Raw genomic sequence first — 23,876 nt, 5'->3', positions numbered from 1 at the left:
GTTATACCCCATCCTGAGTTACTCTTAAATCAGTCGCAGATCGATGTTATATACTTTTTGTTCAAGTCCTAACAAACCTGGACTTTTTTATTTTAACTTCATTCCACAAACATCACTGAACACTAGTGGCCTGCTGAAAGCTCCTTTTCCTTTTCCTGGAAGGCCAGCTCCGTTCTGGGCTGCATTAAAAAAGAGGTGGCCAGCAGGGAGGTGTTGTCACCCTCTACTCAGTTCTTGTGAGGCCCCATCTGGAGTACTGCATCCAGGCCTGGGGCCCTCAGCGTAGGAAGGACGTGGAGCTCTTCAAACAGGTCCAGAGGAGGACAACTAAGATGATCATAGGGCTGGAGCACCTCTCCTATGAGGGAAGGTTGAGGGAACTGGGCTTGTTCAGCTTGAAGAAGAGAAGGATCCAGGAAGACCTCATTGTGGCCTTCCAATATTTGAAGGGAGCATATAAACAGGAGGGGGAACAGCTGTTTATGAGGGTGGATAGTGATGGATAGCAATAGGACAAGGGGGAATGGTTTTAAACTAAGACGGGAGATTTACGGGACAGATTTAGGGTTTCAAACTAAGATGGGGGAGGTTTAGGGTTAATATTAGGAGGAAGTTTTTCACTCAGAGAGTGGTGATGCACTGGAACAGGTTGCCCAAAGAAGTTGTGGATGCCCCATCCCTGGAGGCATTCAAGGCCAGGCTGGATGTGTCTCTGGGCACCCTGGTCTAGTAGCTGGGGACCCTGCACATAGCAGGGGGGTTGAAACTAGATGATCATTGTGGTCCTTTTCAACCCAGGCCATTCTATGATTCTGTGATTCTTACCAGCCTTTACTAATAGTTCACCTTAGGCATATTTGTTTTGTTGGTTTTTTTTTAATCTCCAAATATATGAACACATATTACTTTATGACGTGATCTGCACAACATTAGTTGTTGATTCTGACAGAAAAATAATTTTGACTGTCTGAAATAATATTTTCCACAAATTCAGCAGAGATCCAAGGCACTATTAGAGTTTGCAAAAATGAGTTTTCATTTTGTTTGTCTGTATTTATCAAAGCATGCGTTTGACGCAGCACTTTGCAGCATGTGAATGCTTATCTTAAGTTCTAAAAAGACAAATGCAAGTCATCCAGCTGTCCAGTAAAATAACTATTTATCAACCACTTTATTAAAGTAATTTCATTCTACCTTTTCCTTTTTGTTTTGAATTTATTTTTGGCAGTACATTTTTAAGTTTTAAATACTTATAATATATTAATGCTTTATTAATATGCTGATACATAATTAATAACCAGGCATTAAAAGCTGCAGAATATAACAATCATTATTCATTATTAATATTTAGTTAGAATATATATTGCAGCTCAGAGGTCAAGATACATCTCGCTACCATTCACCTCACCTGTTTGCAAATAAACATCTTCACCTTCTCAGTAACACAAAGATTAAAAAATTAATGCTAGCCTTCTGAAGTTTAATTACAGGAAAGTCAATAAGAAAAGTGCCTCACATAGAACTGTGCACTTGGCTTCACTGGCTGTAGCATTATTTGCTTTGCTTTGTTTTGTTTTGTTTTTTAATGCAGTCAAATATTGTAGAAAGTTTAATTATTGTATTTTTACAACTATTTATGAACTGGAGCTTTTGGTACAAGTCATTTGAAGTTCACTGCACAAGAAGGGAAGTCTGAAACTATGGAGAAGTTGCCATGCATACAGCAGCCAGAAGAATAAGTTTCTTTGACAACAAAGTTCAACATTTTGAAAAACTGGGACAAATGGTGACAAAAAGCCTTATGTGTTCATGGTTTCCAGATGTTTAATCAGTTTATAAAAAAGCAATCAAGTCTACCTGGTGGTGAGTGGAATGCAATCTATTCGAAGAATGCAGGGTATCCTCAAACTTTCTTGTCACTTGTATAACCCTCTCTTACTACACTGATGCCTCTAACTTAGGTATTAATTAAGTTATTAATCATCAGATGACAGAGTGACAGAGCACTGGAACAGGCTGCCCAGAGAGGCTGTGGAGTCTCCTTCTATGGAGATATCCAAGACCCTTCTAGATACCTACCTGTGTGACTTACTGTAGGGTGTCAGTTTTAGTAGGGGTTTGGACTCAGTGATCTCTTGAGGTCCCTTCCAACCCCTGCAATTCTGTGATTTTGTAAACATTCTAGTCTTGACTACATGTGGAATGACAGCTGGAAGGTTAAGTCAGCATAAGAGCAGGAAAGCTGTGTATTTGCATACTTGTGTAAGCATATGCTTTCTGAAAGGTATACTGCAGTTACCTTTAGATTTGCAAAGTTCTGGTTGCAACACAATTCCTTAATGATGCAGTTTGCTTTGAAATCTTGTCCCAGTAAACAAGTGTCTTCACAGGTTTGTTTCATAACCAGGAATTCAGCTCTGAATCATTTCACCTTCCTGTCCCATAACCGGTTGTATTTCTTATGTAATTGCTGGTTACAGCAGAACATGTGCTCCAAGTTAGCTTACCCACTTATGTTGCATTCATTAGCTTCTTGCTGGAAACTACACTGCACTGAATCGTTGAGATTCTGCCTTCAGCACTAAAGACTGTACTTCAATTTCATCTTTTTGTGCTATCTAAACAGAACATGCAGCAACTAATTGTGCATTTAAGTACAAAACTCCTATATAAATGGTGTTAGCACTAGAAGTGTAGAATTCTCCACCATACTTATTACTGTGACTTCAAATTACATGTATTTCTGTTACCCTTAGTGGCAGAAATGAAGAATGTCCAGTGACAACTCAGAAGCTGTAATCTAACATTTGAATTGCATTTGCAACAGAAGTATCCGGATGAGAGCACACTGTGACTCTCTTCAAATCCATTTGAACAGCTTCCCTGTGAGCAAGACCTGTAGTATCACTTACTCAAAATGCAAAGTGCAAAAAGTACTGCCCTCTTTATTTGATTTTTATATAACCAGCGTGTGGAAAATGTCACGGTGATCATGACAAACTGAGATGATAACAGAAAAAAGCACGAGTGTGAAAGCTCAGTAGAAATGCCAATTTTTATTCAGTCTTTCACTTGTAAAAAAAAAAAAAATAGTGACATGACAGCAGTGCAGGATTGTGGGCTTAAAGCTGGCTAACATCTGTGTGAAAAACCGAGGAACCACAACTCTTATCTTGAAAGTGTGAAGCAATGACAGACAGTTTTAGTGTTTTACATGGAGACATTTATGATTAGTGTGTTCTTTTTTATTTCCATTCCGAATGGACAAGCTGGAGATCAGTCATTTTGTTACAAAAGGGGCAGCATTTCATTTCACACCTACAGCCAGTGCACAGCAGAGGGAACAAAGGCAGCACATGGAAAGGAATCTCCAAGCTCTTGACCAGGACTGTCTCCAAGCCCTGAGCAAGATGCCATGACTCAGTGCCATCCATTGCATTTTGGGCCAGGAAGGCTGTGTGACAGCATGCTTGTGTATCATTAGGACAGGATGAGAGACATTCATTCTCACCGCTAGCACCAGGCCATCCTGCCCTAGGCTCATCCATTCCCTCTCAACCCACCAAGCCAAGCCCAAGAAGGTGGGCAGGGCTTACCTCAGCCATGGGTCTCAGGACACACCAGACAGAGGGTGCAGGCAAGGCAGATGGACAGCAGCGGTGAGCATTGGGCATGGGGATGGGTCCTGGCAAGAGGAGGGATGTGGAGTACAGGGGGGTACATCCCAGCAGACAGGGCAACTCTGGGGTGGCTGAGGGCAGGTGGGAGGCTGGCGAAGGAGCTGGGGATGAGTTTTGTTGTTCCAACTGAAAATACAGCGTGCCATTTGAGACAGCTGTCTTGTTAATAAGTTGAGCATCGGCAGTGCTGGTACACTGAGTGTCTGTCATTCGGCAGCCCACGGGTTGTGGGAGATGGCATGGTGTATGCCTGATCAGCTGGGGAAAGGCCCAAGCCATCCGCCCCTCCTGATCCTGGATGATTCCTAGAAGTGACTCTCTGGGGACACAAAGGTTTTTGTTTTTCTCAGTTACTGCGCTGTTCAGCCTGGCAACTATTTTTCTTTTCATTGTTTTGAGGAATACTTGTGCAAATACAAAATTCAACATGGATCTTTGACCTTTTTTGCCTATTTGACAGCATGCAACCAGTATGTTTCAGTAACTTAAAGCTTACCATGAAAAGGATGTCTAAGCTACTGAATGCAGTACAGGAAAAGGTCTGGTCAAAATATGAGAAAACCAAGATTCTAACCTGTAGGGTCATGCTTTCCAGCATATTGGTCATTTGCTCACAAATAAAAATATGCTATGTCATTAGGAAAATATATGCTGCACAGATTCATTCTTATTACCTGATTTCTGAAAACAGCAAATCTCATTTTATGCTAAAGAGCAAGATTATACTTTCTAAGGTTGATATCATCCCAGTTTTTCAGTCCTTTTTTTTCTTCAGTTAAATCAACTCACTATGAAAACAAACTACTCTATAGCTGTTGCCACAGCATACACATATAAGATAAAAATCTGAAATAATATTGAGGACTCTGGAATGAAGCATCTCGAGTGTAGGATGTAGCAGATGATACTTGTCTTAATCCTACAGGTAAGAAGCTGCCAGCCTTTGCAAAACAATTCTTCAGATATATTTTGTATTTATGCAAAAGAACAATGTAAAAGAAATAGCTCTTCGAAACTCAATCTCTTTTCCTAGGCGATATCTCAGTGCTTTTAAGTGCCAATGTGATGTTGTATTTCTAGATTTTTAAAACAGAAGAGCAATCTTTGTGCCTGAAAAATCATGTTCGGATGCATCCTGAAGACTCTGAAGTTCCTGGCACTATCCGTGTATTTACTCTTCAAAAGTTTCATCCAATGCATATTCCCTCCATGCAAGAAGTCTTTTGCTGGGGAAATAGTGCTTATTACTGGAGCTGCAAATGGGATTGGAAGGCAGATTGCCCTACATTTTGCTCCTTTGGAAGCAACCTTGGTTCTTTGGGACATTGATGAAGAAGGTAACAGAGAAACAGTCAGATTAGCCAAAGAAAATGGAGCTAAGCAAGTGTTTGCCTACTACTGCGATTGCAGCAATAGGGAGGAAGTCTATGAACAGGCAGAGAGGGTAAGTTACAGCTTCTGGTTTCTGATTTTCCTTCTTGCTTGTGATTTTCTGCTTCTTTTAGACCTGGAATCTTAGAAACTATGCATTCAGTAAAGGGAGGTAATCATGTACGATGATGACTGTTCTCTTATTGACAAGTAACTTCTAGATGGAACTTAAACTATTTTTGTTGTAAAGTAACTGGGTTTAATCTGTTCTGTTGAGACTTACACATCTCCAGTATTCCTTGTGAGGTGGCAACTTCTTTTATATTAGAAGTGTGGTATATGGCAGGGATTAATTCTATGAATGAATTTGCTAGGCTTCTAAATTTCTGTAAGATAACAAGAAACAACAACAAAAAGCAATAGGACATTGTAAGGGGGGAGGTCCCTTTGTAGCAAACTGCAAACACCTTACCCCATTCAACCTCCTCCTCTGAGCCAGGACAGGGGAAGAGGGAATGTGAATTGTGGTCAGTCCCTAATGCTTTGTTTCCGCCATTCCTTCATGGTCACTCCCTTCCCCTGCCCTGTATGTATGTGGAACTGCAGTTCTCATGCTCAAGGTATTCTTTTAATTGTACTTGCTAGCAGCACTTGGGGGCACATCCCACCAGCTTTACATGGAAAAATAATTTCTGTTGGAGCAGTTGGTGGTAGAGGTTAAGAATCACAAGTGGTTTCATAATACTACTTGCACAGTGTGATCAAGGATGTATCTATCATAATAACACATCTGCAGAGATGAACACATTCTGGCCTGTACTGACCACAGTGCTCAAGGAAAAAGATCTTTGCCAATTATTTGAGTGTTACAGGTCAGGTTATCCTCACCATGTGTGTCTCTTATTATTACTCCTACAACTGCAGTCCATAAAAGGAATTCCAATTATTTCAAAATTCTTAATATCAAGATCTTATTATGTTATCATCTCCCAGTAAGTTGCAGAATCAGTCGAGCAACTTGTGATCAGCACTTCAAATGTGATACTTGATCCTTATTCAAAATGATACTACAAATCAAACTGCCAATCTTACAGAATGCTCTTCTTGCAAAAAGAAAAAAGAAAAAACAAACAAACAAGCAAACAAAAAAATCACTTAAGAATTCACCAAGATCAAATATCTTTTTAAAAAATAACATTTTAAATTGGCTTTAATTCCCTGTTCCCATAAATGCTGACTGCTTCCTGGAAAGACATGCATCAGAATGATCAATTTAAGATCATGTAAGTAATATCTCTGCTGGAATTTTCCATTGATGGTGCATATTTTGAAGTAAGTGATCTTTGTTCTCAGTTTAACAGAGACTCAAACTGTTCTGTGCACTCAGATGATTCTCAGCCTCCAGACACATTAACCAGGGCTCACCCTGCAGAACTTGTTGTGCCCGTACTAGTGGTGAGAACTCTGACATGCACAGACTGACCTACAAGTAGAAACTCAAAGAGCTTTTTCAGATTCCTGAATTGGTGTGAAGGTGTTGAATTATTGTTAATTCTACCAACATCTTTTCAGGTATTTTTATGAATTGAACAGTCATATAGGGGCCAGAATTCTATTTTCTTTAAGTAAGATCAATTCAGCCAGGAGCATCCTCTACCACTGGAAATACATGTAACTTTTTATTAGTAATATGAGAAGTTTTCAGCTTATCAGAAGATAAACCAATAGCAGAAAAGTTAATTTATTTGGTTTTGTTTGAGATATTCACTGCAGAATACCTTAGGTATGTTCCTATAATGGAAGCTTTATTTCTAGCAAGCAAATCAGTGTACTGAAGGAAGAAAACTTAGAAAAAACTGATAAAGAAAACATTAGCAGATTTTTAAAGTCAGAAGTGTCGACCTGGCAACTCTGAGGGAAATTTGATATACATTTCATGAGCTACAAATGCATAGGTGATGTACTGCTTATGGCAGGTTTCAAACCCAAAAGCAAAAATAGCAAATATGCCAATTTTAAGTGAGAGGACACCAAGAAACTACAAACCTGTCATACAGAAAAAATTGATAGAAATGATAATGATTATTAAAAAATATATATAAGAATAGACACCTGAATAAATACATAGTGAAGAATAATCAGCTTGAGTTTTGTTCCTGCATGCTCCTGTGGAAATCAGAAATATTTTGGAGTTGAGAAAGCAATCAGACAAACTGGGGGTAGGGGGGGAGGTGGAAATAATCATCAGGATATATTAAATAGAAAGTTACCATATCTGGCTCAGAAGGATCCTAAGCTGCAGAATGCAAAAAGCTGTGGAGTGCACTGGAGGAGACCTTAGTGTCCTTGTCCTTTCTTACTGCTTTCCCTCATGAGCCAAGGGCTGAGAGCCTACAAAGACCTTTGATCTGGCACACTAAAACAGTTCCTATGTGCCTGTTTCCAGTACAGGTATAAACAATTGTAACTGTCACTGGAATTCTCTCATAAACGAAGCACAGAAGGCAAGTATACTTTCTAATATTTTTGTTCATCTTTTTTTTTTCTTTCTTTTTTTTTTTTTTTAAATTCAGGTTAGAAGAGAAGTTGGGGATGTTACTATTCTAATCAATGATGCTGGCATACTGCACTCCACAAAGTTTCTTGACATTCCAGATGATGATTTTGAAAAAACCTTGAAAGTCAACTTCCTGTCTCAAGCTTGGGTAATGTATATTTTTCTTTTCCAAGGGCCTGAAATGCACGATCAAATATTTCAGGCAAATTGGAACACCCGGTTTGGAAAGGGGTGGGAAGGGCCTTGACTGGGGAGAATTCATTTTTTTAATCATCCTGTAGTTGGATACACATCACATTGACAGTTTGCCCCACTGTCTCTCAGTAATGTTCACAAAAACCTACCTGTTCAATGTGCTAAACACAAAGTCTTTGTGCCCCTGTACTGTGAAACATGCTCTTTTTGTCACAGCTGTGGCTGAAACTACTATGCTATGTATGCTATTGCTGCTAACTTTTCTACTCCTGATGCTTGCAGACATAAGACAGCACTGTCTAGCATTTAAGGAGACATAACCATGCTGTCTGTGTTGGTGTCAGACTTCAGGTTCTGCTTTCATTCCTAGTCAGTGTCTTCTTGATGTATGTAGAAACCTGATCTAAATAGTATGTGTTTGCTTTGCTTTGTTTTCTTTCCTCTGGGGGAATTTGCTTCTATCTGGGGTCCCAGTTGTCCCTTATATTTCTCTGGGAAGCAGAGGCAGTGCTAGCCTTGCTCCTCTTGCAGTTGTAATTCACATGCCTGAGTGTGCAGCCTGCATCAAGGAAGAACACAGTGCTGCAAAACACCTCACTTAAAGACATTCCTCAGTGGAAAATCATTGCAGGCAAAATCCTCCAATCATTTTCCAGCCCACAGTGCCTCGTTTTTCCACACACCAGAGACAAAGGTGCTGGGGGAGATGTTCTTCTTGGCAGGTCTGAAGAGACACAGAGGACAGTGACTGTGGGCCCCCTTACCAGAAAAGCGCATACCAGGCACATATCTGGAGTGGAGTACACACTGCAGTACAACTCAGCTACTGAAAAAAATCTGTAACTGCTCCCATCATTTTTCATCTCTTCTGTCTCGTAAAACACTAGTGTCCTCCTCAGACAATTAGTACCAACCATCACGGCAGTTTGAGGCCCAGAGTTGCCAGGAAGTAGTTTGCAAGCAGGGCCTGTAGCCAGCTGAAGTGCCCTTGATGTGTTGGCTTCTAGCTCCCTCTTGTGTACAAATCCTTACCAATAGTCAGACTACTCGAACTGTGAGGTTCCCGCGCACAGAAAAAACAAAAACGTCATCGTTTTTAATAATACAATTTTAATGCTGACAGATCTTCAGCTGGGGACCTGTCATTCAAAGAAATGTTGCCTCTCCTTTATGAATTCTTACAGAGACTGCAGATCACTTTGGTTCCTTGCAGAATTATGTTAGAGAAAGTAAATCAAATTGTAAAATCTAATTTGGAATGCAATAGTTCTGACGCATCTATCTGTTTTGGTATTTTTTGTATGTCTCTCAGACTTGCAAGGCCTTTCTTCCTGCCATGATCGCCTGCAATCATGGACACCTGGTCTCTATGGCTAGTGCAGCAGGACTCTCGGGAACCTACAGATTGTCAGGTTAGTGTCAACAGATTCTATTAAAAATTATGTCTTCGTGACAATACCTTCTCCTAAAGATCTCAGAAATGCTTGGCTTAAGCTGTTTGTACTGATGTATTAGCACTCAGGAAGAGCATGGAGATAGAAGGATATATCAGTAGGGAATGGTATATCGAAGAGGAAGATGGTGTTGTATTGCCCATATGGCACGGGGAGTCACTGCTGATTTTAGTAGCTAACTGCAGCCTGTCTTATCTCTGCAGAAGAAGCTTGTACACGTGCAGCAGGAAGGAGCCCTGCCTGTAGGCTCTCTGACAATTTCTGTTACTAGTTTTTCTGCTGATGGATGTTTAGAGTGCTGAAAATATGTGGGTTATACCTGGAATGTACACTTAGCTGCAAAATGTTTTTCAGGTTCAGAAGACACTTGGCAGAATTTTCAATAAAATTCTTTCAAATTAACTGTGTTTTAAGCTATGTAACAGCTCCATATTCTCAGCTGTTTCCTTCAGGAGAGCTGGCTGCTACATCCTGACTATTTCATCAGCATGTGTGTGCTGCTCAGACTCTCTCAAGCCTTTCTGACTGTAGCTCTGAAGTTGCCCTGTGAGAATGTGACTTTCACATCAATAAGTGTATTTTGTTTCTTCCCCTAGTTGATGGTGTTGTTTTGGTATATATCTGCCACCTGTTATAATTGGGTTAGAATCTATGTTGATAATGGACAAGTCTAGTTTTTATCATTTAACCATAAGGCCCATGATGTAGGCCTATGACTTGCCTATACAAGTGTTATAACGTTCTACACAGTAGCTATACATGTTTAGATTGTTTGTTTCCATCTTCTGTAGGTAAGTTTTGAAGAAGAACAAACAGCCTCTGACACCAGCTTTTGAACTTCTAGCTGAAGAGTATTTGATATGTTTTCATATACATTTGAAAAAGCCTTAGGAAACTACATTTATATATGACTTTATATTATATTAAAATGAAGTTCTTACAGCTGGAAAAAATAAAAAAATGTTGAATAGTTTTGGTTGGAGGAAATCTTTGGAGATCATTTGGTCCAAACCCCCTGATAAAATCAAGTCCAATGTAGGTCACGTTGCACAGGAACTTGCATGGTCCAGTTTTCATTGTCTCAAAGGAAGGAGATTCAGTGTGTTCATCAAGCAGTAAATATTAGACAGGATTCAGTCTTCCCAGGCAAGCAAAATAGTATTGTATTTGCAAAGCAATACCAGAAGGAGAAATAATGTGTTGAAGCAGTATTTGTAAGTAGGGTATTTAGGTTGTACCACTAGAAATAATTCTTACTGACACGTAATATGTGATATCAAAGAGTGAAGACCATTCTGAACTAAAACAATGCCTGACTTGCATATGAGTGTGTGGGAGTGCATATAAAATGTGAAGTAAGCCCATCTTATATCCCTCTACAGTTCACTGGAAAAGTCTTAAGGAAATTATTAATCTTATCCTTAGACACATCTGCACCAGTCATGGTCGGGACCATTGACATTAAGAGTTAGTATCATCAACATGTGTAGCATTCCTAAAACACTAATTCAAAACTTCTAATTCATAACAAATTAGTACAAGGTTGTAAATAGTATTACAAAACATTAAATTCAGTATATAATATTATAGCGTTTTTGAGATATTTTGTATGTTTCTTTGTCTCTGTTTCAGATTATTCTTCTAGTAAATTTGCAATCATTGGAATGATGGAAGCCATTGATTCAGAACTTTATCGGGCAGGAAAACACGGCATTAAAACCACAATCGTTTGCCCTTTTTTTGTGAATACTGAATTAATTAGAGGTATTGAAACTGAGTAAGTAAAACTTACATTATATATTGTTTCATAAGTGAGAAGTCATCACTAGTCACTAGATATGCCATATACATCTCTAGCTTTTATAAAGTTGACTTGTTTTTAATTTAGTATTCGGCACACACACAACTGTTACCTCTTTGCTAATAGATCCAAAGTTTGCCTACAGTTAATAGCTGACATGCATCAGAGACTGTGCAATGACCTTGAAATCAGGGAAAGGTTGGGGATATGTGCCAGTATTTTAGGCAAACTCACTTTTCGGTAGAATGGGCACTGCTGATGTTCTTTGCCCCATGTAATTTTGGTACTGTCGTTACTATTATGACTGCCAGGATATTTGCCACCTGTCAGCAACAGTTCCTCAGTATTAGCAGATATTGTACTTCTCTGAGAACAGCTGTGGTATAAGTATCTATGCTGCTGTATTGTTCCAGTGACAGGAGAGGCTTCAGGCACTGATTCAGCCACTGCAGCAGTGAAGTGCAAGCAGTCTTGGTTTTTCAGCACTCTGTTCCTGAACCCAGCACTCATCATCCTGTAGAGGCATGTATTATGCAGAGCTCCTGGCTGGAAACAGGCCCGATCCTGTTTATTTAGCTGCCAACCCAAAATCTAAAATAAGAAAGAGGTGTGCAGAGGGCTGAAATCTTATGCATGGAACATCATAAACCACAGATGAGCTGGAATTTTTCAATGCCACAGTCAATGTGGGCAGGAACTTCAGTAGGGTCTGAGCTGGGCTTGCACAAAAGCTATTCATCTGTCATTAACTTTTTTCTATTTGTTATGATCATAGAAGGAACAAGCAGGATTGGACACTGCTTTCCAGGGCTATTAAAGGGGAAGGAGAGAAGTTCTTGCGTTAAATGATTTCTGTGTTAGAATACTTCTCAAAAGTAAAATGTTACAATTCCATAATACTTTATTTCTTGTTTCACTAGACATCCAATTTTACTTCCTATTTACGAGCCAGAGTACATAGCCAGCAAGATCATAGATGCAATTCGAAAGGAAAAGATGTATCTGCTTATTCCTCCAACTTTACACCTTTGTGGTTTCAAAACGTAAGAACATGTTTCCTGTCTTCTATCATTTCCTTTTTTCCTTTCCCATGTGCCTCCAAAATCAGCAAGGAGGTTTAGTTAAAATCTTCCTTTACTTAGCATCCCTGCAATCAAACCAGCTATAGGTAATCAGTTACGAAGAAACAGTTTTGATAGTTTTTAATGATTTAATAGACTGGTATTCCTCTGACACCTTCTGTCTCAAATATACTTCTTAAGCTATAGTTCAATATAGAAATCAAACATTTCCATGGGATGGTACACTGGGAGCACTGCCTGGACTAGAATTGTCTGCTTCCAGTAACCACCTCCACCAACACTGGGCTTTCCACGAAACTGCTTGTTTTGTATTTACTTTTCCTGTTTCTAATATGGGAATACCAAATGCATTATTGCCAAACGTGAGAAGTAATGTGCATGTGTTATGAATTTATATTAGTACAGTGCGTTTTTATTTCACTTTATTTTATTTTTTTTAAGTGAGGCTAACTTGGTGTTTGTCTCATCAGTTTAATTCCCAGAAAAATCACACTGCTCCTGCAATCTTACCTGGGGATCTTCAACAGCTGGGACAAGGTCATAGGTCGGAAGAAGAAAAATTGAAACCATAGTATTTTCAAAATCTCAAGTGTCATCAAACTGGTTTTTTCGGTAAAATCAATTTTTAAGCTCGTTCATTCTTTGACAGAAAAATTGCTTCTTGTATAATCCTTGACATCACTCAGCATACAATATAATTCTAAATAATTGTCTTTTAATAACTGATTCTCAGCCACAACCCTCTCTCTCATTTTGTGACAGCACGCTGCGTACATACTTATCTGAGCTCTCAAAAATAGTCAGTAAAACCAGGCATAGATGCTTGACTTCATTTCTTACTCTTTGAATTCTCAGTTTCTGAGCATAATTTCAAAGCACAGTAAAACTACGCTATTGTTCATGCATTAAGAAAAGCCATTAAAAAAGTTTAACGTCACTCACATTTTAGGAATCTTAGAAGATCTAAACAAGATTTAGTAAATGGAAGCACTCAAGGCCAGGCTGGATGGGGCTTTGAGCAACCTGCTCTAGAGGGAGATGTCCTTGCCCATAGCAGGGGGTTGGAAGTAGATGATCTTAAAGGTCTCTTCCAACCCAAACCATTCTATGATGCTATGATTCTGTATCATCACTTAGAATAAACAAACCATACAGAATTGTTCTCAGTAGCCCCTCAGTAGAGTGCTTTATCTTATATCAAGTAACCAAGACATCTTTCATGGACTATATTGCTTTCAGAGACTGAAACTTCAATGTGATAACCTGTTTGTTAGTGTGCAATCTGTGAATCCTAGAAGAAAAAAAAGGTAGAAGGATTGGTGCAGTTATGGGCTGACTCTTGGGAAAATCTCCTCTTGCAACTGAATGGAAGTCACATCCATCTCCTTCAGCCATCTCTCCATGTAAAATGAAGCCAGAACAAAACAGTCACAGGGAAAAAAACGTTTAAGGAGAAGAAGATATGGAATTAGTTGTGCCAAAGTGTGTGCTGGTACTTAACAGATAAATAATCAGTTCTTACGCAAACTTTTGGAAAATGCTAACAGAGTTTACATGACAGAAAATAAATTTCCTGCCCCGAAGAAGGAATGTACAAAGCACAGTTATAGAATTCCACACTGAGGAACTAAAGACCCGCTTAATTAATTACCTACTGCCTGGGTTTGTCACCATATTTGTATTGTCTAATCCCATGCTCAAGTGCTTCCTTTCAGCTGCAGGTTTCTATTAAGGGACACACTCCCACTAAAACCCTACTTTCTGAAATCTCTTTTTTCAAATCACATATACATTCAATACATCCTTTAAAATACCCTGTGGATATTTCCCCTATGAACATTTTGTCTGAGAGAAGCAGAAAGCTATCTGAAATTTGGCTCTTTAAAAACTAGGTTCATTGATTTGTATTTTGAAAAACTCCCCATTGTTAAGATAAATGTCCTTTTCTTCTGACTAATGAGACAGGAACAAAGTCTAAATTGCTGCCTGCAAATAATGATCCTATTTCCTGAGCTGAAAATAAGTACGTGAATATTGGGATTCCTTTAATCTGGATGAGTGTTGTAATTTAGTTCTCAGTCTATGACTTTGTTTAAGTAACAGTATGAAATAGCATGATGTGTTACTTCTGAATTTATTGTGGGCCTGCATATGTTTGATATATGAATTCATTTCTTGTGTGGAGCGCATGAATGGGGTTTGCAAGGTGAGAGGCACACGAATGAAAACCTGTAAAATGAGGCTCCCATTTGAAGTAGTGTTCTGTTAGGGACACTGAGATTTAGTGGACTGACGCTCATTAAAAATCTAGTGTGTCAGAATTAAATACTTGCAACCAACGAACACATTGGACATGATAAGAATGAAGAATAATGTACAGGAAACAATGCTCTATTTTCTAAGCCGTATTCCACCCACTCTGCACAGCCACCCTGCAGAGCCCTATCCTGCATGGCTGCACTCTGAGCCAAGAGCTCTCTTTGGCTCCATTTCTCCTGGCTAATCAGCTTGGCTCAAGAAGGAATTTATAAAGCTTATGCTTTCTAAGGCTCACAGTGATTTGTTAGATCTTCTTATCGGCCTTAGAAATCAGTAACTCATTCTTTTCTGTGAAAATATTTCATTGCATATTTATACAGAAAAGAGATGTGATAGATGATGTCATACAACCATAAAACTGCAAGCCAAAACCTTTCTATTAATGTCCAGAAGACACAATGGGATGCTGTTCCAGGCTTTTAATAAAAAATTATCAGTTTGTGTTTTGAAACACAGTGTCATGCTTGAGAAGCATTTCTGAGATACTGGCAGCTCGTCAGAAATGTATGCTTTCCCCTTTGAGGCTTTTGCCTAGTTCAGTCCGCACACAAAGAACATCGCCGGGGAAATGCTGCTGTTACTGAAGCTGCAGCTGGGACTGGAAGGCAGCTCATCCTGCTTTTTTTCTCCTTGGGGAACAATCCTGGTGAAACTGTCGAAGAAGAAACAAACACGGTACCCATAGCAGCCCTAGACTGAATCAACCTATGTAGCTGCATCAACAGAGAGGTGATTTGTTATATCAGATAAGATATTGCTTTTCTTTCTTATTTCATAATAAGTAATAAGTAATATAGTAAAATATTCTTAGAGCATATTTTGTGTATAGAGAAAGTTGTAGAACCATGTTTCTTATAAATATCAGCTATATTCTAATCACAATCTTTTTGAGCAAAGTAATATTTAAATAATTTTAGGTCATTGTGTAACGTTAGAAATCTTTAAATAAACCTTAGTAGCATCCACACGCAAATGTAATTTCTCAGTAATTCTTGTGATCTTCTGGATATTTTACTGTCACTGAAACATCCGACCCTGCCTGTGACACTGCCTCAGACAGGGCTCAGCTCTCCTGGCCATACACAGCCTGCTGTCAGAAGCTTGCAGTCATTTCAAATAGTACGTAATTTTGCCTTCTTAGAAAGGCCTCAGGTGACGCTGTAGCACCAAACAACATAATGCTGGGCAGAAGTATACTGTTAAAATGACTAACTCAGTGATTATATCCATTTCCATTTAAGCTGACACATTCCCAACCTCCTACTGATCGCCAGCTGACTTTTCCCAGTATAATCCTGAGGGAAAGGGACCAAGGGATTCAGAAAAAAGAGAAGTCTGTCTGAAGTTGCCTGCTGCCATCCTTAGCACAACTAAGTTAAAACTTTGGAAGCAAAGACTCCTTCCCTGAAAAATGCCACTTAATGAGCTGCTTGATCACGTTCAGAGGCAGCCTTACTCAACTTGTTGTAAGATTCCCTGACTGGACCCAAGGTGGGAGAAATGCTTGGAGTTCCGCTGCAGTATGTACACATTTTAATAAGTAATAGAAGTCTATGAGTGTATGGCATTTATTCCTACATATCACAGAATCACAGACTGATAGGGGTTGGAAGAGATTTTGAACGGTTGGACTGGATGATTTTGGAGGTCTTGTCCAACTTTGGTGATTCAATAATTCTAAGATTTGTGGGATCACCTAGTCTGATCTCCTGTTACAGCAGCTTCCCTACAGTGAGTCCGTCACAAAATCACAGAATGAAGAATACCACTTAAAGCAATTAGAGCCTTTCCCAGTTTTCACTTCTAAATATTATGAGGCTGTGTGTTTATTAACACACCAACACATTAAGTTCTTTACTATGAGAGTGGTGAGGTGCTGGAACAGGCTGCCTAGAGCGGCTGTGGATGCCCTGTTCCTGGAGATGCTCAAGGCCAGATCGGATGGGGCCCTGGGCAGCCTGGTCTAGTATTAAATGTGGGGGTTGGTGGCCCTGCATGTGGCAGGGGGGTTGGAGATTCATGATCCTTGAGGTCCCTTCCAACCCAGGCCATTCTGTGATTCTGTGATATTCATTTTCACCACCAGCTGCAATCAAAGTGTTTTCCTGAGCTTAAACAGCAGGAGTACTTCTCAATGGCACTTGTTTAAATTCAAGGTGTGTGACACAGAATTATGGCACATGTTGCTAAAGATCTGACTGTGCAGCACTTGTTTATATTGATATGTATTCTCTCACCTGAATGGTCCGACAGCACTCAGTGCTTTTTGTCTCACTTGGGCTTGGCCAACTGAAGGCAAAGTGGCAGACTCAGTCTACTGCCTTGGTTGCCCCATTGTTTTATGGTGGCATGAATCATAGAATCATAGAATCCTTAGAGTTGGAAGGCACCTCTGAAGGCCATCTACTGCAACTCCCCAGCAATGAACAAGGACACCACAGCTACATCAGGTTGCCCAGGGCCTTATCCAGCCTCAACTCTAATTCTAGAGAATCCCTCTAAAGCAATTTATTTCTATGATCAAATGAGGAAATCTGAATGAATTCCCTATACTGAATGTCTGCTAAAATGGCTAAAAATGAGGCAGAAGGCTTCCACCCAGCATTCTAAGTGCTACAAATTCATGACACAGACTGATAGCAGGGATGAGCAGCGGGTTTCCCAAGCGAAGGCTTTGTGCCGGGCTCAGATCCATTCGCTGTTGATCTGGAACAGAGGGTGAGCAGTGATCATCCGACAACACCGAGGGGATGAAAGATACTTTTGGACTTTTTCAGCGTCGCAGCCCTAAACCGAAGCCCTGCCGAAGCCATTCCTTGTGCCACTCCGGCGGGGCCGTGATGACTGCGGAGCCCGCGGCCGCCTGCAGGTGGCAGCCCCGTCCGCAGCGGGGTTCGGCGCTCTGCAGGTGGCTGCAGCAGCCGTGCCAGGGGCTGAATCCGCGTTAATGCTGCATTAACGGCATCAGCTTTCTATTCATTACAAACGCACCAGTTGCATATATGATTCTATTAAACCGGTATTTTCCACTAACGTAATCTCTTCACGCAACATCAGACAGGCACGTACTCCTCTTCTCCCATCTGTGCAGCACATAACTGCACGCACAGCCCCACGGACACGGGCGCGAGCTTCGGGCAGGCGGCGGTCCCTGCAGCCGGGGAAGAGGGGAGACAGAGAACTGCTCCCCCCGGGCAGCCAGCGCGGAGTGCGTGTCCTCTATCCCTTTTTTCCCCTATTCTACTTTTTTTTTTTCCTCTCTCTTTTCCTCCTTTTCCTTTTAACTTCTTCCTTTTTCCCCTTCCCCTTTTTCCTCTCTCCATTTCGTTTTCTCTTTTTCTCCTCTTTTTCTCTTTCCCTCTTCTTTCTTCTTGCGTTCTCCCTTTTTCCTCTGTCCCCCTTTTTTTCCTTTTCCCCTTTTTCACTTCTTCTCCTTTTCTCTTTTCCTCTTTCTTGCTTTTCTTCTTTTCCTCTATTTCTCTTTCTCCCCTTCTTTTTCCTTTCCTTTCCTTTCCTTTCCTTTCCTTTCCTTTCCTTTCCTTTCCTTTCCTTTCCTTTCCTTTCCTTTCCTTTCCTTTCCTTTCCTTTCCTTTCCTTTCCTTTCCTTTCCTTTCCTTTCCTTTCCTTTCCTTTCCTTTCCTTTCCTTTCCTTTCCTTTCCTTTCCTTTCCTTTCCTTTCCTTTCCTTTCCTTTCCTTTCCTTTCCTTTCCTTTCCTTTCCTTTCCTTTCCTTTCCTTTCCTTTCCTTTCCTTTCCTTTCCTCTCCTTTCCTCTCCTTTCCTCTCCTTTCCTCTCCTTTCCTCTCCTTTCCTCTCCTTTCCTCTCCTCTCCTCTCCTCTCCTCTCCTCTCCTCTCCTCTCCTCTCCTCTCCTCTCCTCTCCTCTCCTCTCCTCTCCTCTCCTCTCCTCTCCTCTCCTCTCCTCTCCTCTCCTCTCCTCTCCTCTCCTCTCCTCTCCTCTCCTCTCCTCTCCTCTCCTCTCCTCTCCTCTCCTCTCCTCTCCTCTCCTCTCCTCTCCTCTCCTCTCCTCCAGCTGACAGTGGTTTCTATTTCCCTTTCCAAATGAGGCACTCATATTTACCATGAGAATGGAGAGTACATACCACTGGAAAACACTGAGGGTTCAGTTATAAAACGCAGGATAGATCTTGTACAGCAATAAAGCAATTTAAAGGAAACAGATTTCTCTTGGACTATTATAAACCTATGAGACCACAAACGCTGTTGTTGCTTCAATGATCTTGCCAGAGTGTCACTAGTGTGCCACATAAACAGTGTGCAGGAGGGAACTGCTCTCTACTGAAGAAAATATCTTTACCTTGAAAGCAACACCTTTCTGTGAATATTTCAGAGTTTTAGTGAAATTTTCATTTTTGTGGGCCGAAAGAATTTGGAAAACTGTTCTGTGTGTCAGAAAACTCATGCAGACCTTATAAAGTAACTCATAGCCATTTGTATTCCTGGCACTGTTCTTGTATTCCCTCCCTGATGTGTTTGAGAGCAGCCTTAGTAATACCCCAATAAACCGCCAGCATAGTAAAAAGAAAAGACTGAGCACAAGAGTGGAATCACAAGGGCAAACTCTTACAAAAGCCACATTTGAAGTACAGTAAGACATTTAAAAAGATATGCCCAGAATGCTAGGGAATCTACAAGATTAGACGCAGTTCGGAGCCAGGTTTGGAAGTCCTTGGTGACATGAAATACCAGGAGCAGATGAGGCTGCTTGGCATGTGCAGAGGGAAGAGAAGGATGAGCACAGAAGAATATGAAGGAAATAAGGGAGGAGAGCTCTGAGCATCAACTGTGCTAACAGTGAAGATACAGTCACGAACACATAACATAAATAGTGTCCTCCAAGACATGATCAAGAAGCAAATCACTGCACTGTAATGTCATGTGTGTAGGCTCTACTGAAAGAGACAGTTCCTATCATCCTTGTTCCAATGCAAGTACCCATTGGATTACACACTGATGTATCCTGATGTGAGATTTTCACCTGCTATAAACACAAGGACATAGAGGACAGGGAGTAATTCTGAAGGATAATGATGTCCCTCTGGTCCATATTCCAGTGCTCAGGAAAGCTTTGCTCTTGCTTTTCCTGATGCAGATGAAGCTTTCTGTGGAGAAGAGCTACTTTACAAAATCCTCAGAAACAAAAGGAAAATACATCCTCATGCAGATAACAGTGCTTTGGTGCACCTGCCTGAGGAGGTCGGACACTGAGACAGATGTATCTGTATCATCTGCAGGCTCCGACACTCTCTGTACAGTATGTGGATATATTTTACTGTCAGATCCAAGCCACAACAATCATGCAGATAGCCTGGAACTAATGTGCAGCTCTCCAGAGCAGAGACACCCACTGTGTGGCTGTGGCCATAGGCAATGAAATCTTTGTGCACTACCTATCTGCTCCATTCTTGAAGAATAAGCACTTTCTCCCAATCAAATTAGATCCAGTTTGAACACCCCATCAAATAGCTTTGCGATTCTTCATGCTTTTACTTCAATTTCCAGTTGAAGGCATGAGGATTTCACAGTGTGTTACAGCTCCTGATGCGCATCATGTAGCACAACAAAGAGAAGGGGCTTTCCCAGGAACTCTGGCATCCTTTGCAGTTGCCCAGTCAGGTAACGTTGATATGTACCAGGTGTTGTCAGACTGTCCCAGCAGTACTACTCATCAGCCACGAGCTTTAGCATGTTGGATTTAACGAATTTGCTCAGCACTGTCAATCATAGTTGGAGGAACGTATTCCCCACACAGCCAGAGATAAGCCCGAAGAAAAGGAGCTCGAAGAAGGCAGACAGACAGGAGTGAGACTGCTGAGACTTTGAGCCCTCCCTGTGTATGTGAGTGCACGAACCGTCTGCCTTCCCAGCACAGCGTCTGTATCGCTGCAGGAAACATCACGGAGAGCCGCCTTCAGCTGGCGCGCATTAGGCATGCACTTACAAAAGCAGAAGTCGGAATATTTATACATAGCACGAGTTAGTAAACTCCTGAACAAGTCGGTTACTGTGGGAAAAAGTCATATAAATTTCATCGGGCTCTGGTAGTAGCGCTGCAGAAGTGTTATTTATTCATTGTTAAAGTCTCACAATGTCTGCAGCTGTTCTTACATATTTTATTGAGAGGAAACTGCGAGACTGGAGAATCAATACGGAAATAACTTCTTTTAAAGGAACGAACTCGAACGACAAACTTCGCGCTCGTTTGAGATCCACATCTCTTGTTTTATCAGCTGCTCCCTTTCATTTGCTATTTTAGACATAGAGCACACACCAGAAAGATCACGGTTGAAGTTTAAGTGGAAAAACGCGTGCACATTTTTACTTAAACACTTAAGAATGTGTCCTTTCTCTTCATGGTCTCTTTCTTCTCTCTGCCAAGCATCAACCAGCAAATATCGATTGCTACAAATCTAGTAAAAATGTGCAAGAAGACAGGCTGTGAAGTCCACAGTCATTTTCAATCTGATTCACAAGAAGTGTTTTTAAATCTTGTTATGTTTTAGGTGAATAGGATTCCTATAGAAACACACGCTTCATATATATTTTTCCAGTCCCATGCATGCATACATTTAGTCCAAGAATTTCCATGAGTCTCAAGCAGAATTCTCTGGCAAAATGCCCTCAGAGTGAGAAAACAACAATTCCCCGTTTCTGAAGCCTCTATTGCTGCCTGCTCTGCTGACTCGATGCCTCACTTTAAGTGAAGGCTTCTTCATTTACAGAATGAGAATGTGAAATACGTCATGAAGAACTGTGTCAAAAATACAAAAGCATCATTAAATCTATTGCTCAACAGAGAACATTAGAGAACCTCTAAAGAGAATATTGCAACAACTTTATATTAATAAAAGTATTGTCAATTAAAGTTTGTTTTGGTTTATTTTTTTAGAAATAATTACGTTTTTTTTTAGATACCATTAGTGATGGGAACATTATGTACTCAGTGCTGTGTAACAATGGCTCCTCAATTTGGCACCTTCAGAAGCAATGCCAATCTTCCATTTGCCTTGCAATCTTTCAATGAGTGAATTTAATCGGTTTGTTGAAGATTCATTCAATGAATGAGAAAAGACTGAAAGCAAATGGCTCTGCAGATCTTCCATGCCAACAATTTATCAATTTCTATGACTACAACAGCTTGTTTTCTTGGTCATATGCTTCCTGTGCCACCTTGCAAGTAGAAAATGAAAACAAACTCAGGGATATAAAGAAGCACTCGTGAAGTAGGACTTAACCATTTTGATTTGAAATTGAATTGCAGGGGAAAAGGAAGGAGACAGTAACTTCTACAAGTTTATGAGCTAACAGAAATTCTACATTTATTTACCTCTGCAGTTTTGCACCTAGGAAAACAATTATGCTCATTCTGACTTACCTTGGGATTTTCAACCAGCTAAATAACAACAATGTTCAGGAAGGAAAGGACTTGAAACTGCATAGCTTTATAAAGCTGTATACCAGGAATCTGATCTTTCCAAGATACTATTAGAATTACTGAGTTATTTAGGTTTACTCCTTCTTTAGGTAATATTCTGTGTATGTATTCAACATTTTATAGCTCTTATTCTCGATATCTGTTAAACAAAATGTTACTGTGAAAATTGCCCTTTTTTCTTTCACATATGCAGTTCTATTCATTATTTTTCAAAAAGTACATAATTTACGTTTGCCTGGCATCAAAACTAGCTGGGCTCTTAGCTCATGCTTACAAGACAGCAAAAGAAAATAAATGATTTTAGAATGCATTCACACATTGTGTGTAAAACAGTCAAAAGTACTTCCAGACAAGGTTCTTTTTAATTAATCTCTGTGCAAGATGTACAAACCATGTACTCTATTTGTCAGTAAATAATAGAGATTTTTTCCTGTTCCTAATTGCTTGCCTTCTGTTTGATGAGGTATGCAGCTGTGTACTTTTTTAGATAACTGCCTTCAAACAATGTGCTATGAAAATATTTGAATGCAGTTAAATAAAGAATGAAATAAGACATTAAAATATGCTATTTGGGAGTAATTATGATTTCTTTCTTCTCTTATGACTAGTTTTCTTATTTGATTTAAATATAAATAAGAAACGCATGTTCTCAGAAAGGATTCAGTGCTTTAGATCTTTCCCTATATAATCAGTTATCTTTTCTTAATTTCATTTCAAGTATTCTAAACATTTGTGTTTTTCCAGTGACTTGTAACTTCTCAAATTAGAGTGTGATGGAAAGAAATCACAAGAAGAATTCCTTGGGTTATGGCATTCAGCTGTAAATTCCATGTCATTGTGTGCAGATACACACAGAGTTATGCAAAGGGTCAAATAACATGCACATTAATTTCACATTGAATACAAAGAATGTTAGTTCTGTTCACACATTATTCTAGATGCAGAAAATTAACAAAAGACAACCCCAATATGACTTACTTTTCATCCCAGAATAGAGAAACCTTACTCTGGCCAACTTCTGGAACGGATTTCTAGTGTCTCAGTCTTTTATTGATCTCCAAAAACTGTAGCAGATGGATGCCTGCCTCTTGCAAAAGCAACATCTTGCCTCTAGGAAGGGCAACAGACAACAGATGAGTTGTATTTACCTCCTGCCAGCATATCTCTCTGATTCATCATTCCAAACTGGTGCACACACGAAGAAGCTGGAGAGTCAAGATGGCATCCAAATGTGATGGAGTGGCTCCTAGAACATCAAGCAGCTGTAGGCTTCATAGTATAACGCTCTTGGATAGGGAAAGAATATACAAAGAAGAGTGACAGGAAAGATGCTGTGCTGACTCTGGAATATAGAGTAAAAAAAAAAAAAAGTTGCAATTAACTGTAGCCACACTTGTTACCTTCTATACTGTCTAAGGCTCCAGCAGCGTGATCTTCTGTCTTCTGTTAAGGTAATTAAGCAAATGAAGCTGAGAAACTATCAGCCAAACTGCAAATGTTACGAGGGAGAGCTCAGTTATACTTTTGTTGAGAAAGCAATTATGTTTTTGTAGAGAAAGCATGTCAAATGTCAGTTCTGCCTCATATTTGCATGGCAATGTTTGCAGTGGACAAAATCACAGAATCACAGACTCGCTGAATTGCAGGGGTTGGAGAGGACCTCCAGAGATCATCGAGTCCAGCCCCCTGCAAAGCAGGCCCCCTACAGTAGGCTGCACAGGTTAGGTGTCCAGGTGGGTCTTGAATATCTCCAGAGAAGGAGAATCTACAACCCCCCTGGGCAGCCTGTTCCAGGGCCCTGTCACCCTTACTGTGAAGAATTCCTTCACATGTTGGTGCGGAACTTCCTATGCTCCAGTTTTAAAGTTTCTATTGACTTCTTAAGGGGTAGAAGTTGAAAGAAGATGAATTCTTGCAAAAATACGGCACTATCTTCAATTATTTGTATTATTATTGTTGGGTTT

At 40.2% G+C, this 23,876-nt stretch overlaps 1 protein-coding gene and 1 long non-coding RNA gene across 2 annotated transcripts in view; one reads left to right on the top strand and one right to left on the bottom strand.

Moving 5' to 3' along the window:
• The window catches only part of LOC149918605 (uncharacterized), a 65,076-nt gene extending 41,926 nt beyond the window's left edge, over window positions 1–23,150 (bottom strand). The window contains exon 1 of the long non-coding RNA XR_016465187.1: window positions 22,891–23,150. This is a non-coding gene — a long non-coding RNA (uncharacterized LOC149918605). The remainder of the gene's footprint in view (window positions 1–22,890) is intronic.
• On the top strand, window positions 4,625–13,877 carry LOC116242190 (epidermal retinol dehydrogenase 2-like). The gene is made up of 6 exons (XM_031612834.2): window positions 4,625–5,124; window positions 7,625–7,756; window positions 9,116–9,215; window positions 10,890–11,034; window positions 11,979–12,101; window positions 12,611–13,877. Exons 1-6 carry the CDS (start codon window positions 4,801–4,803, stop codon window positions 12,702–12,704), a joined length of 918 nt encoding a protein of 305 aa, XP_031468694.1. The 5' UTR covers window positions 4,625–4,800; the 3' UTR covers window positions 12,705–13,877.
• Window positions 23,151–23,876: the final 726 nt, after the last annotated feature.

Source organism: Phasianus colchicus, chromosome 3 (assembly GCF_987193195.1).
Source record: "Phasianus colchicus chromosome 3, bPhaCol1.hap1.1, whole genome shotgun sequence".
In the NCBI taxonomy this organism is placed as follows: domain Eukaryota; kingdom Metazoa; phylum Chordata; class Aves; order Galliformes; family Phasianidae; genus Phasianus; species Phasianus colchicus.
This window is presented reverse-complemented; position numbering and strand designations above follow the sequence as displayed.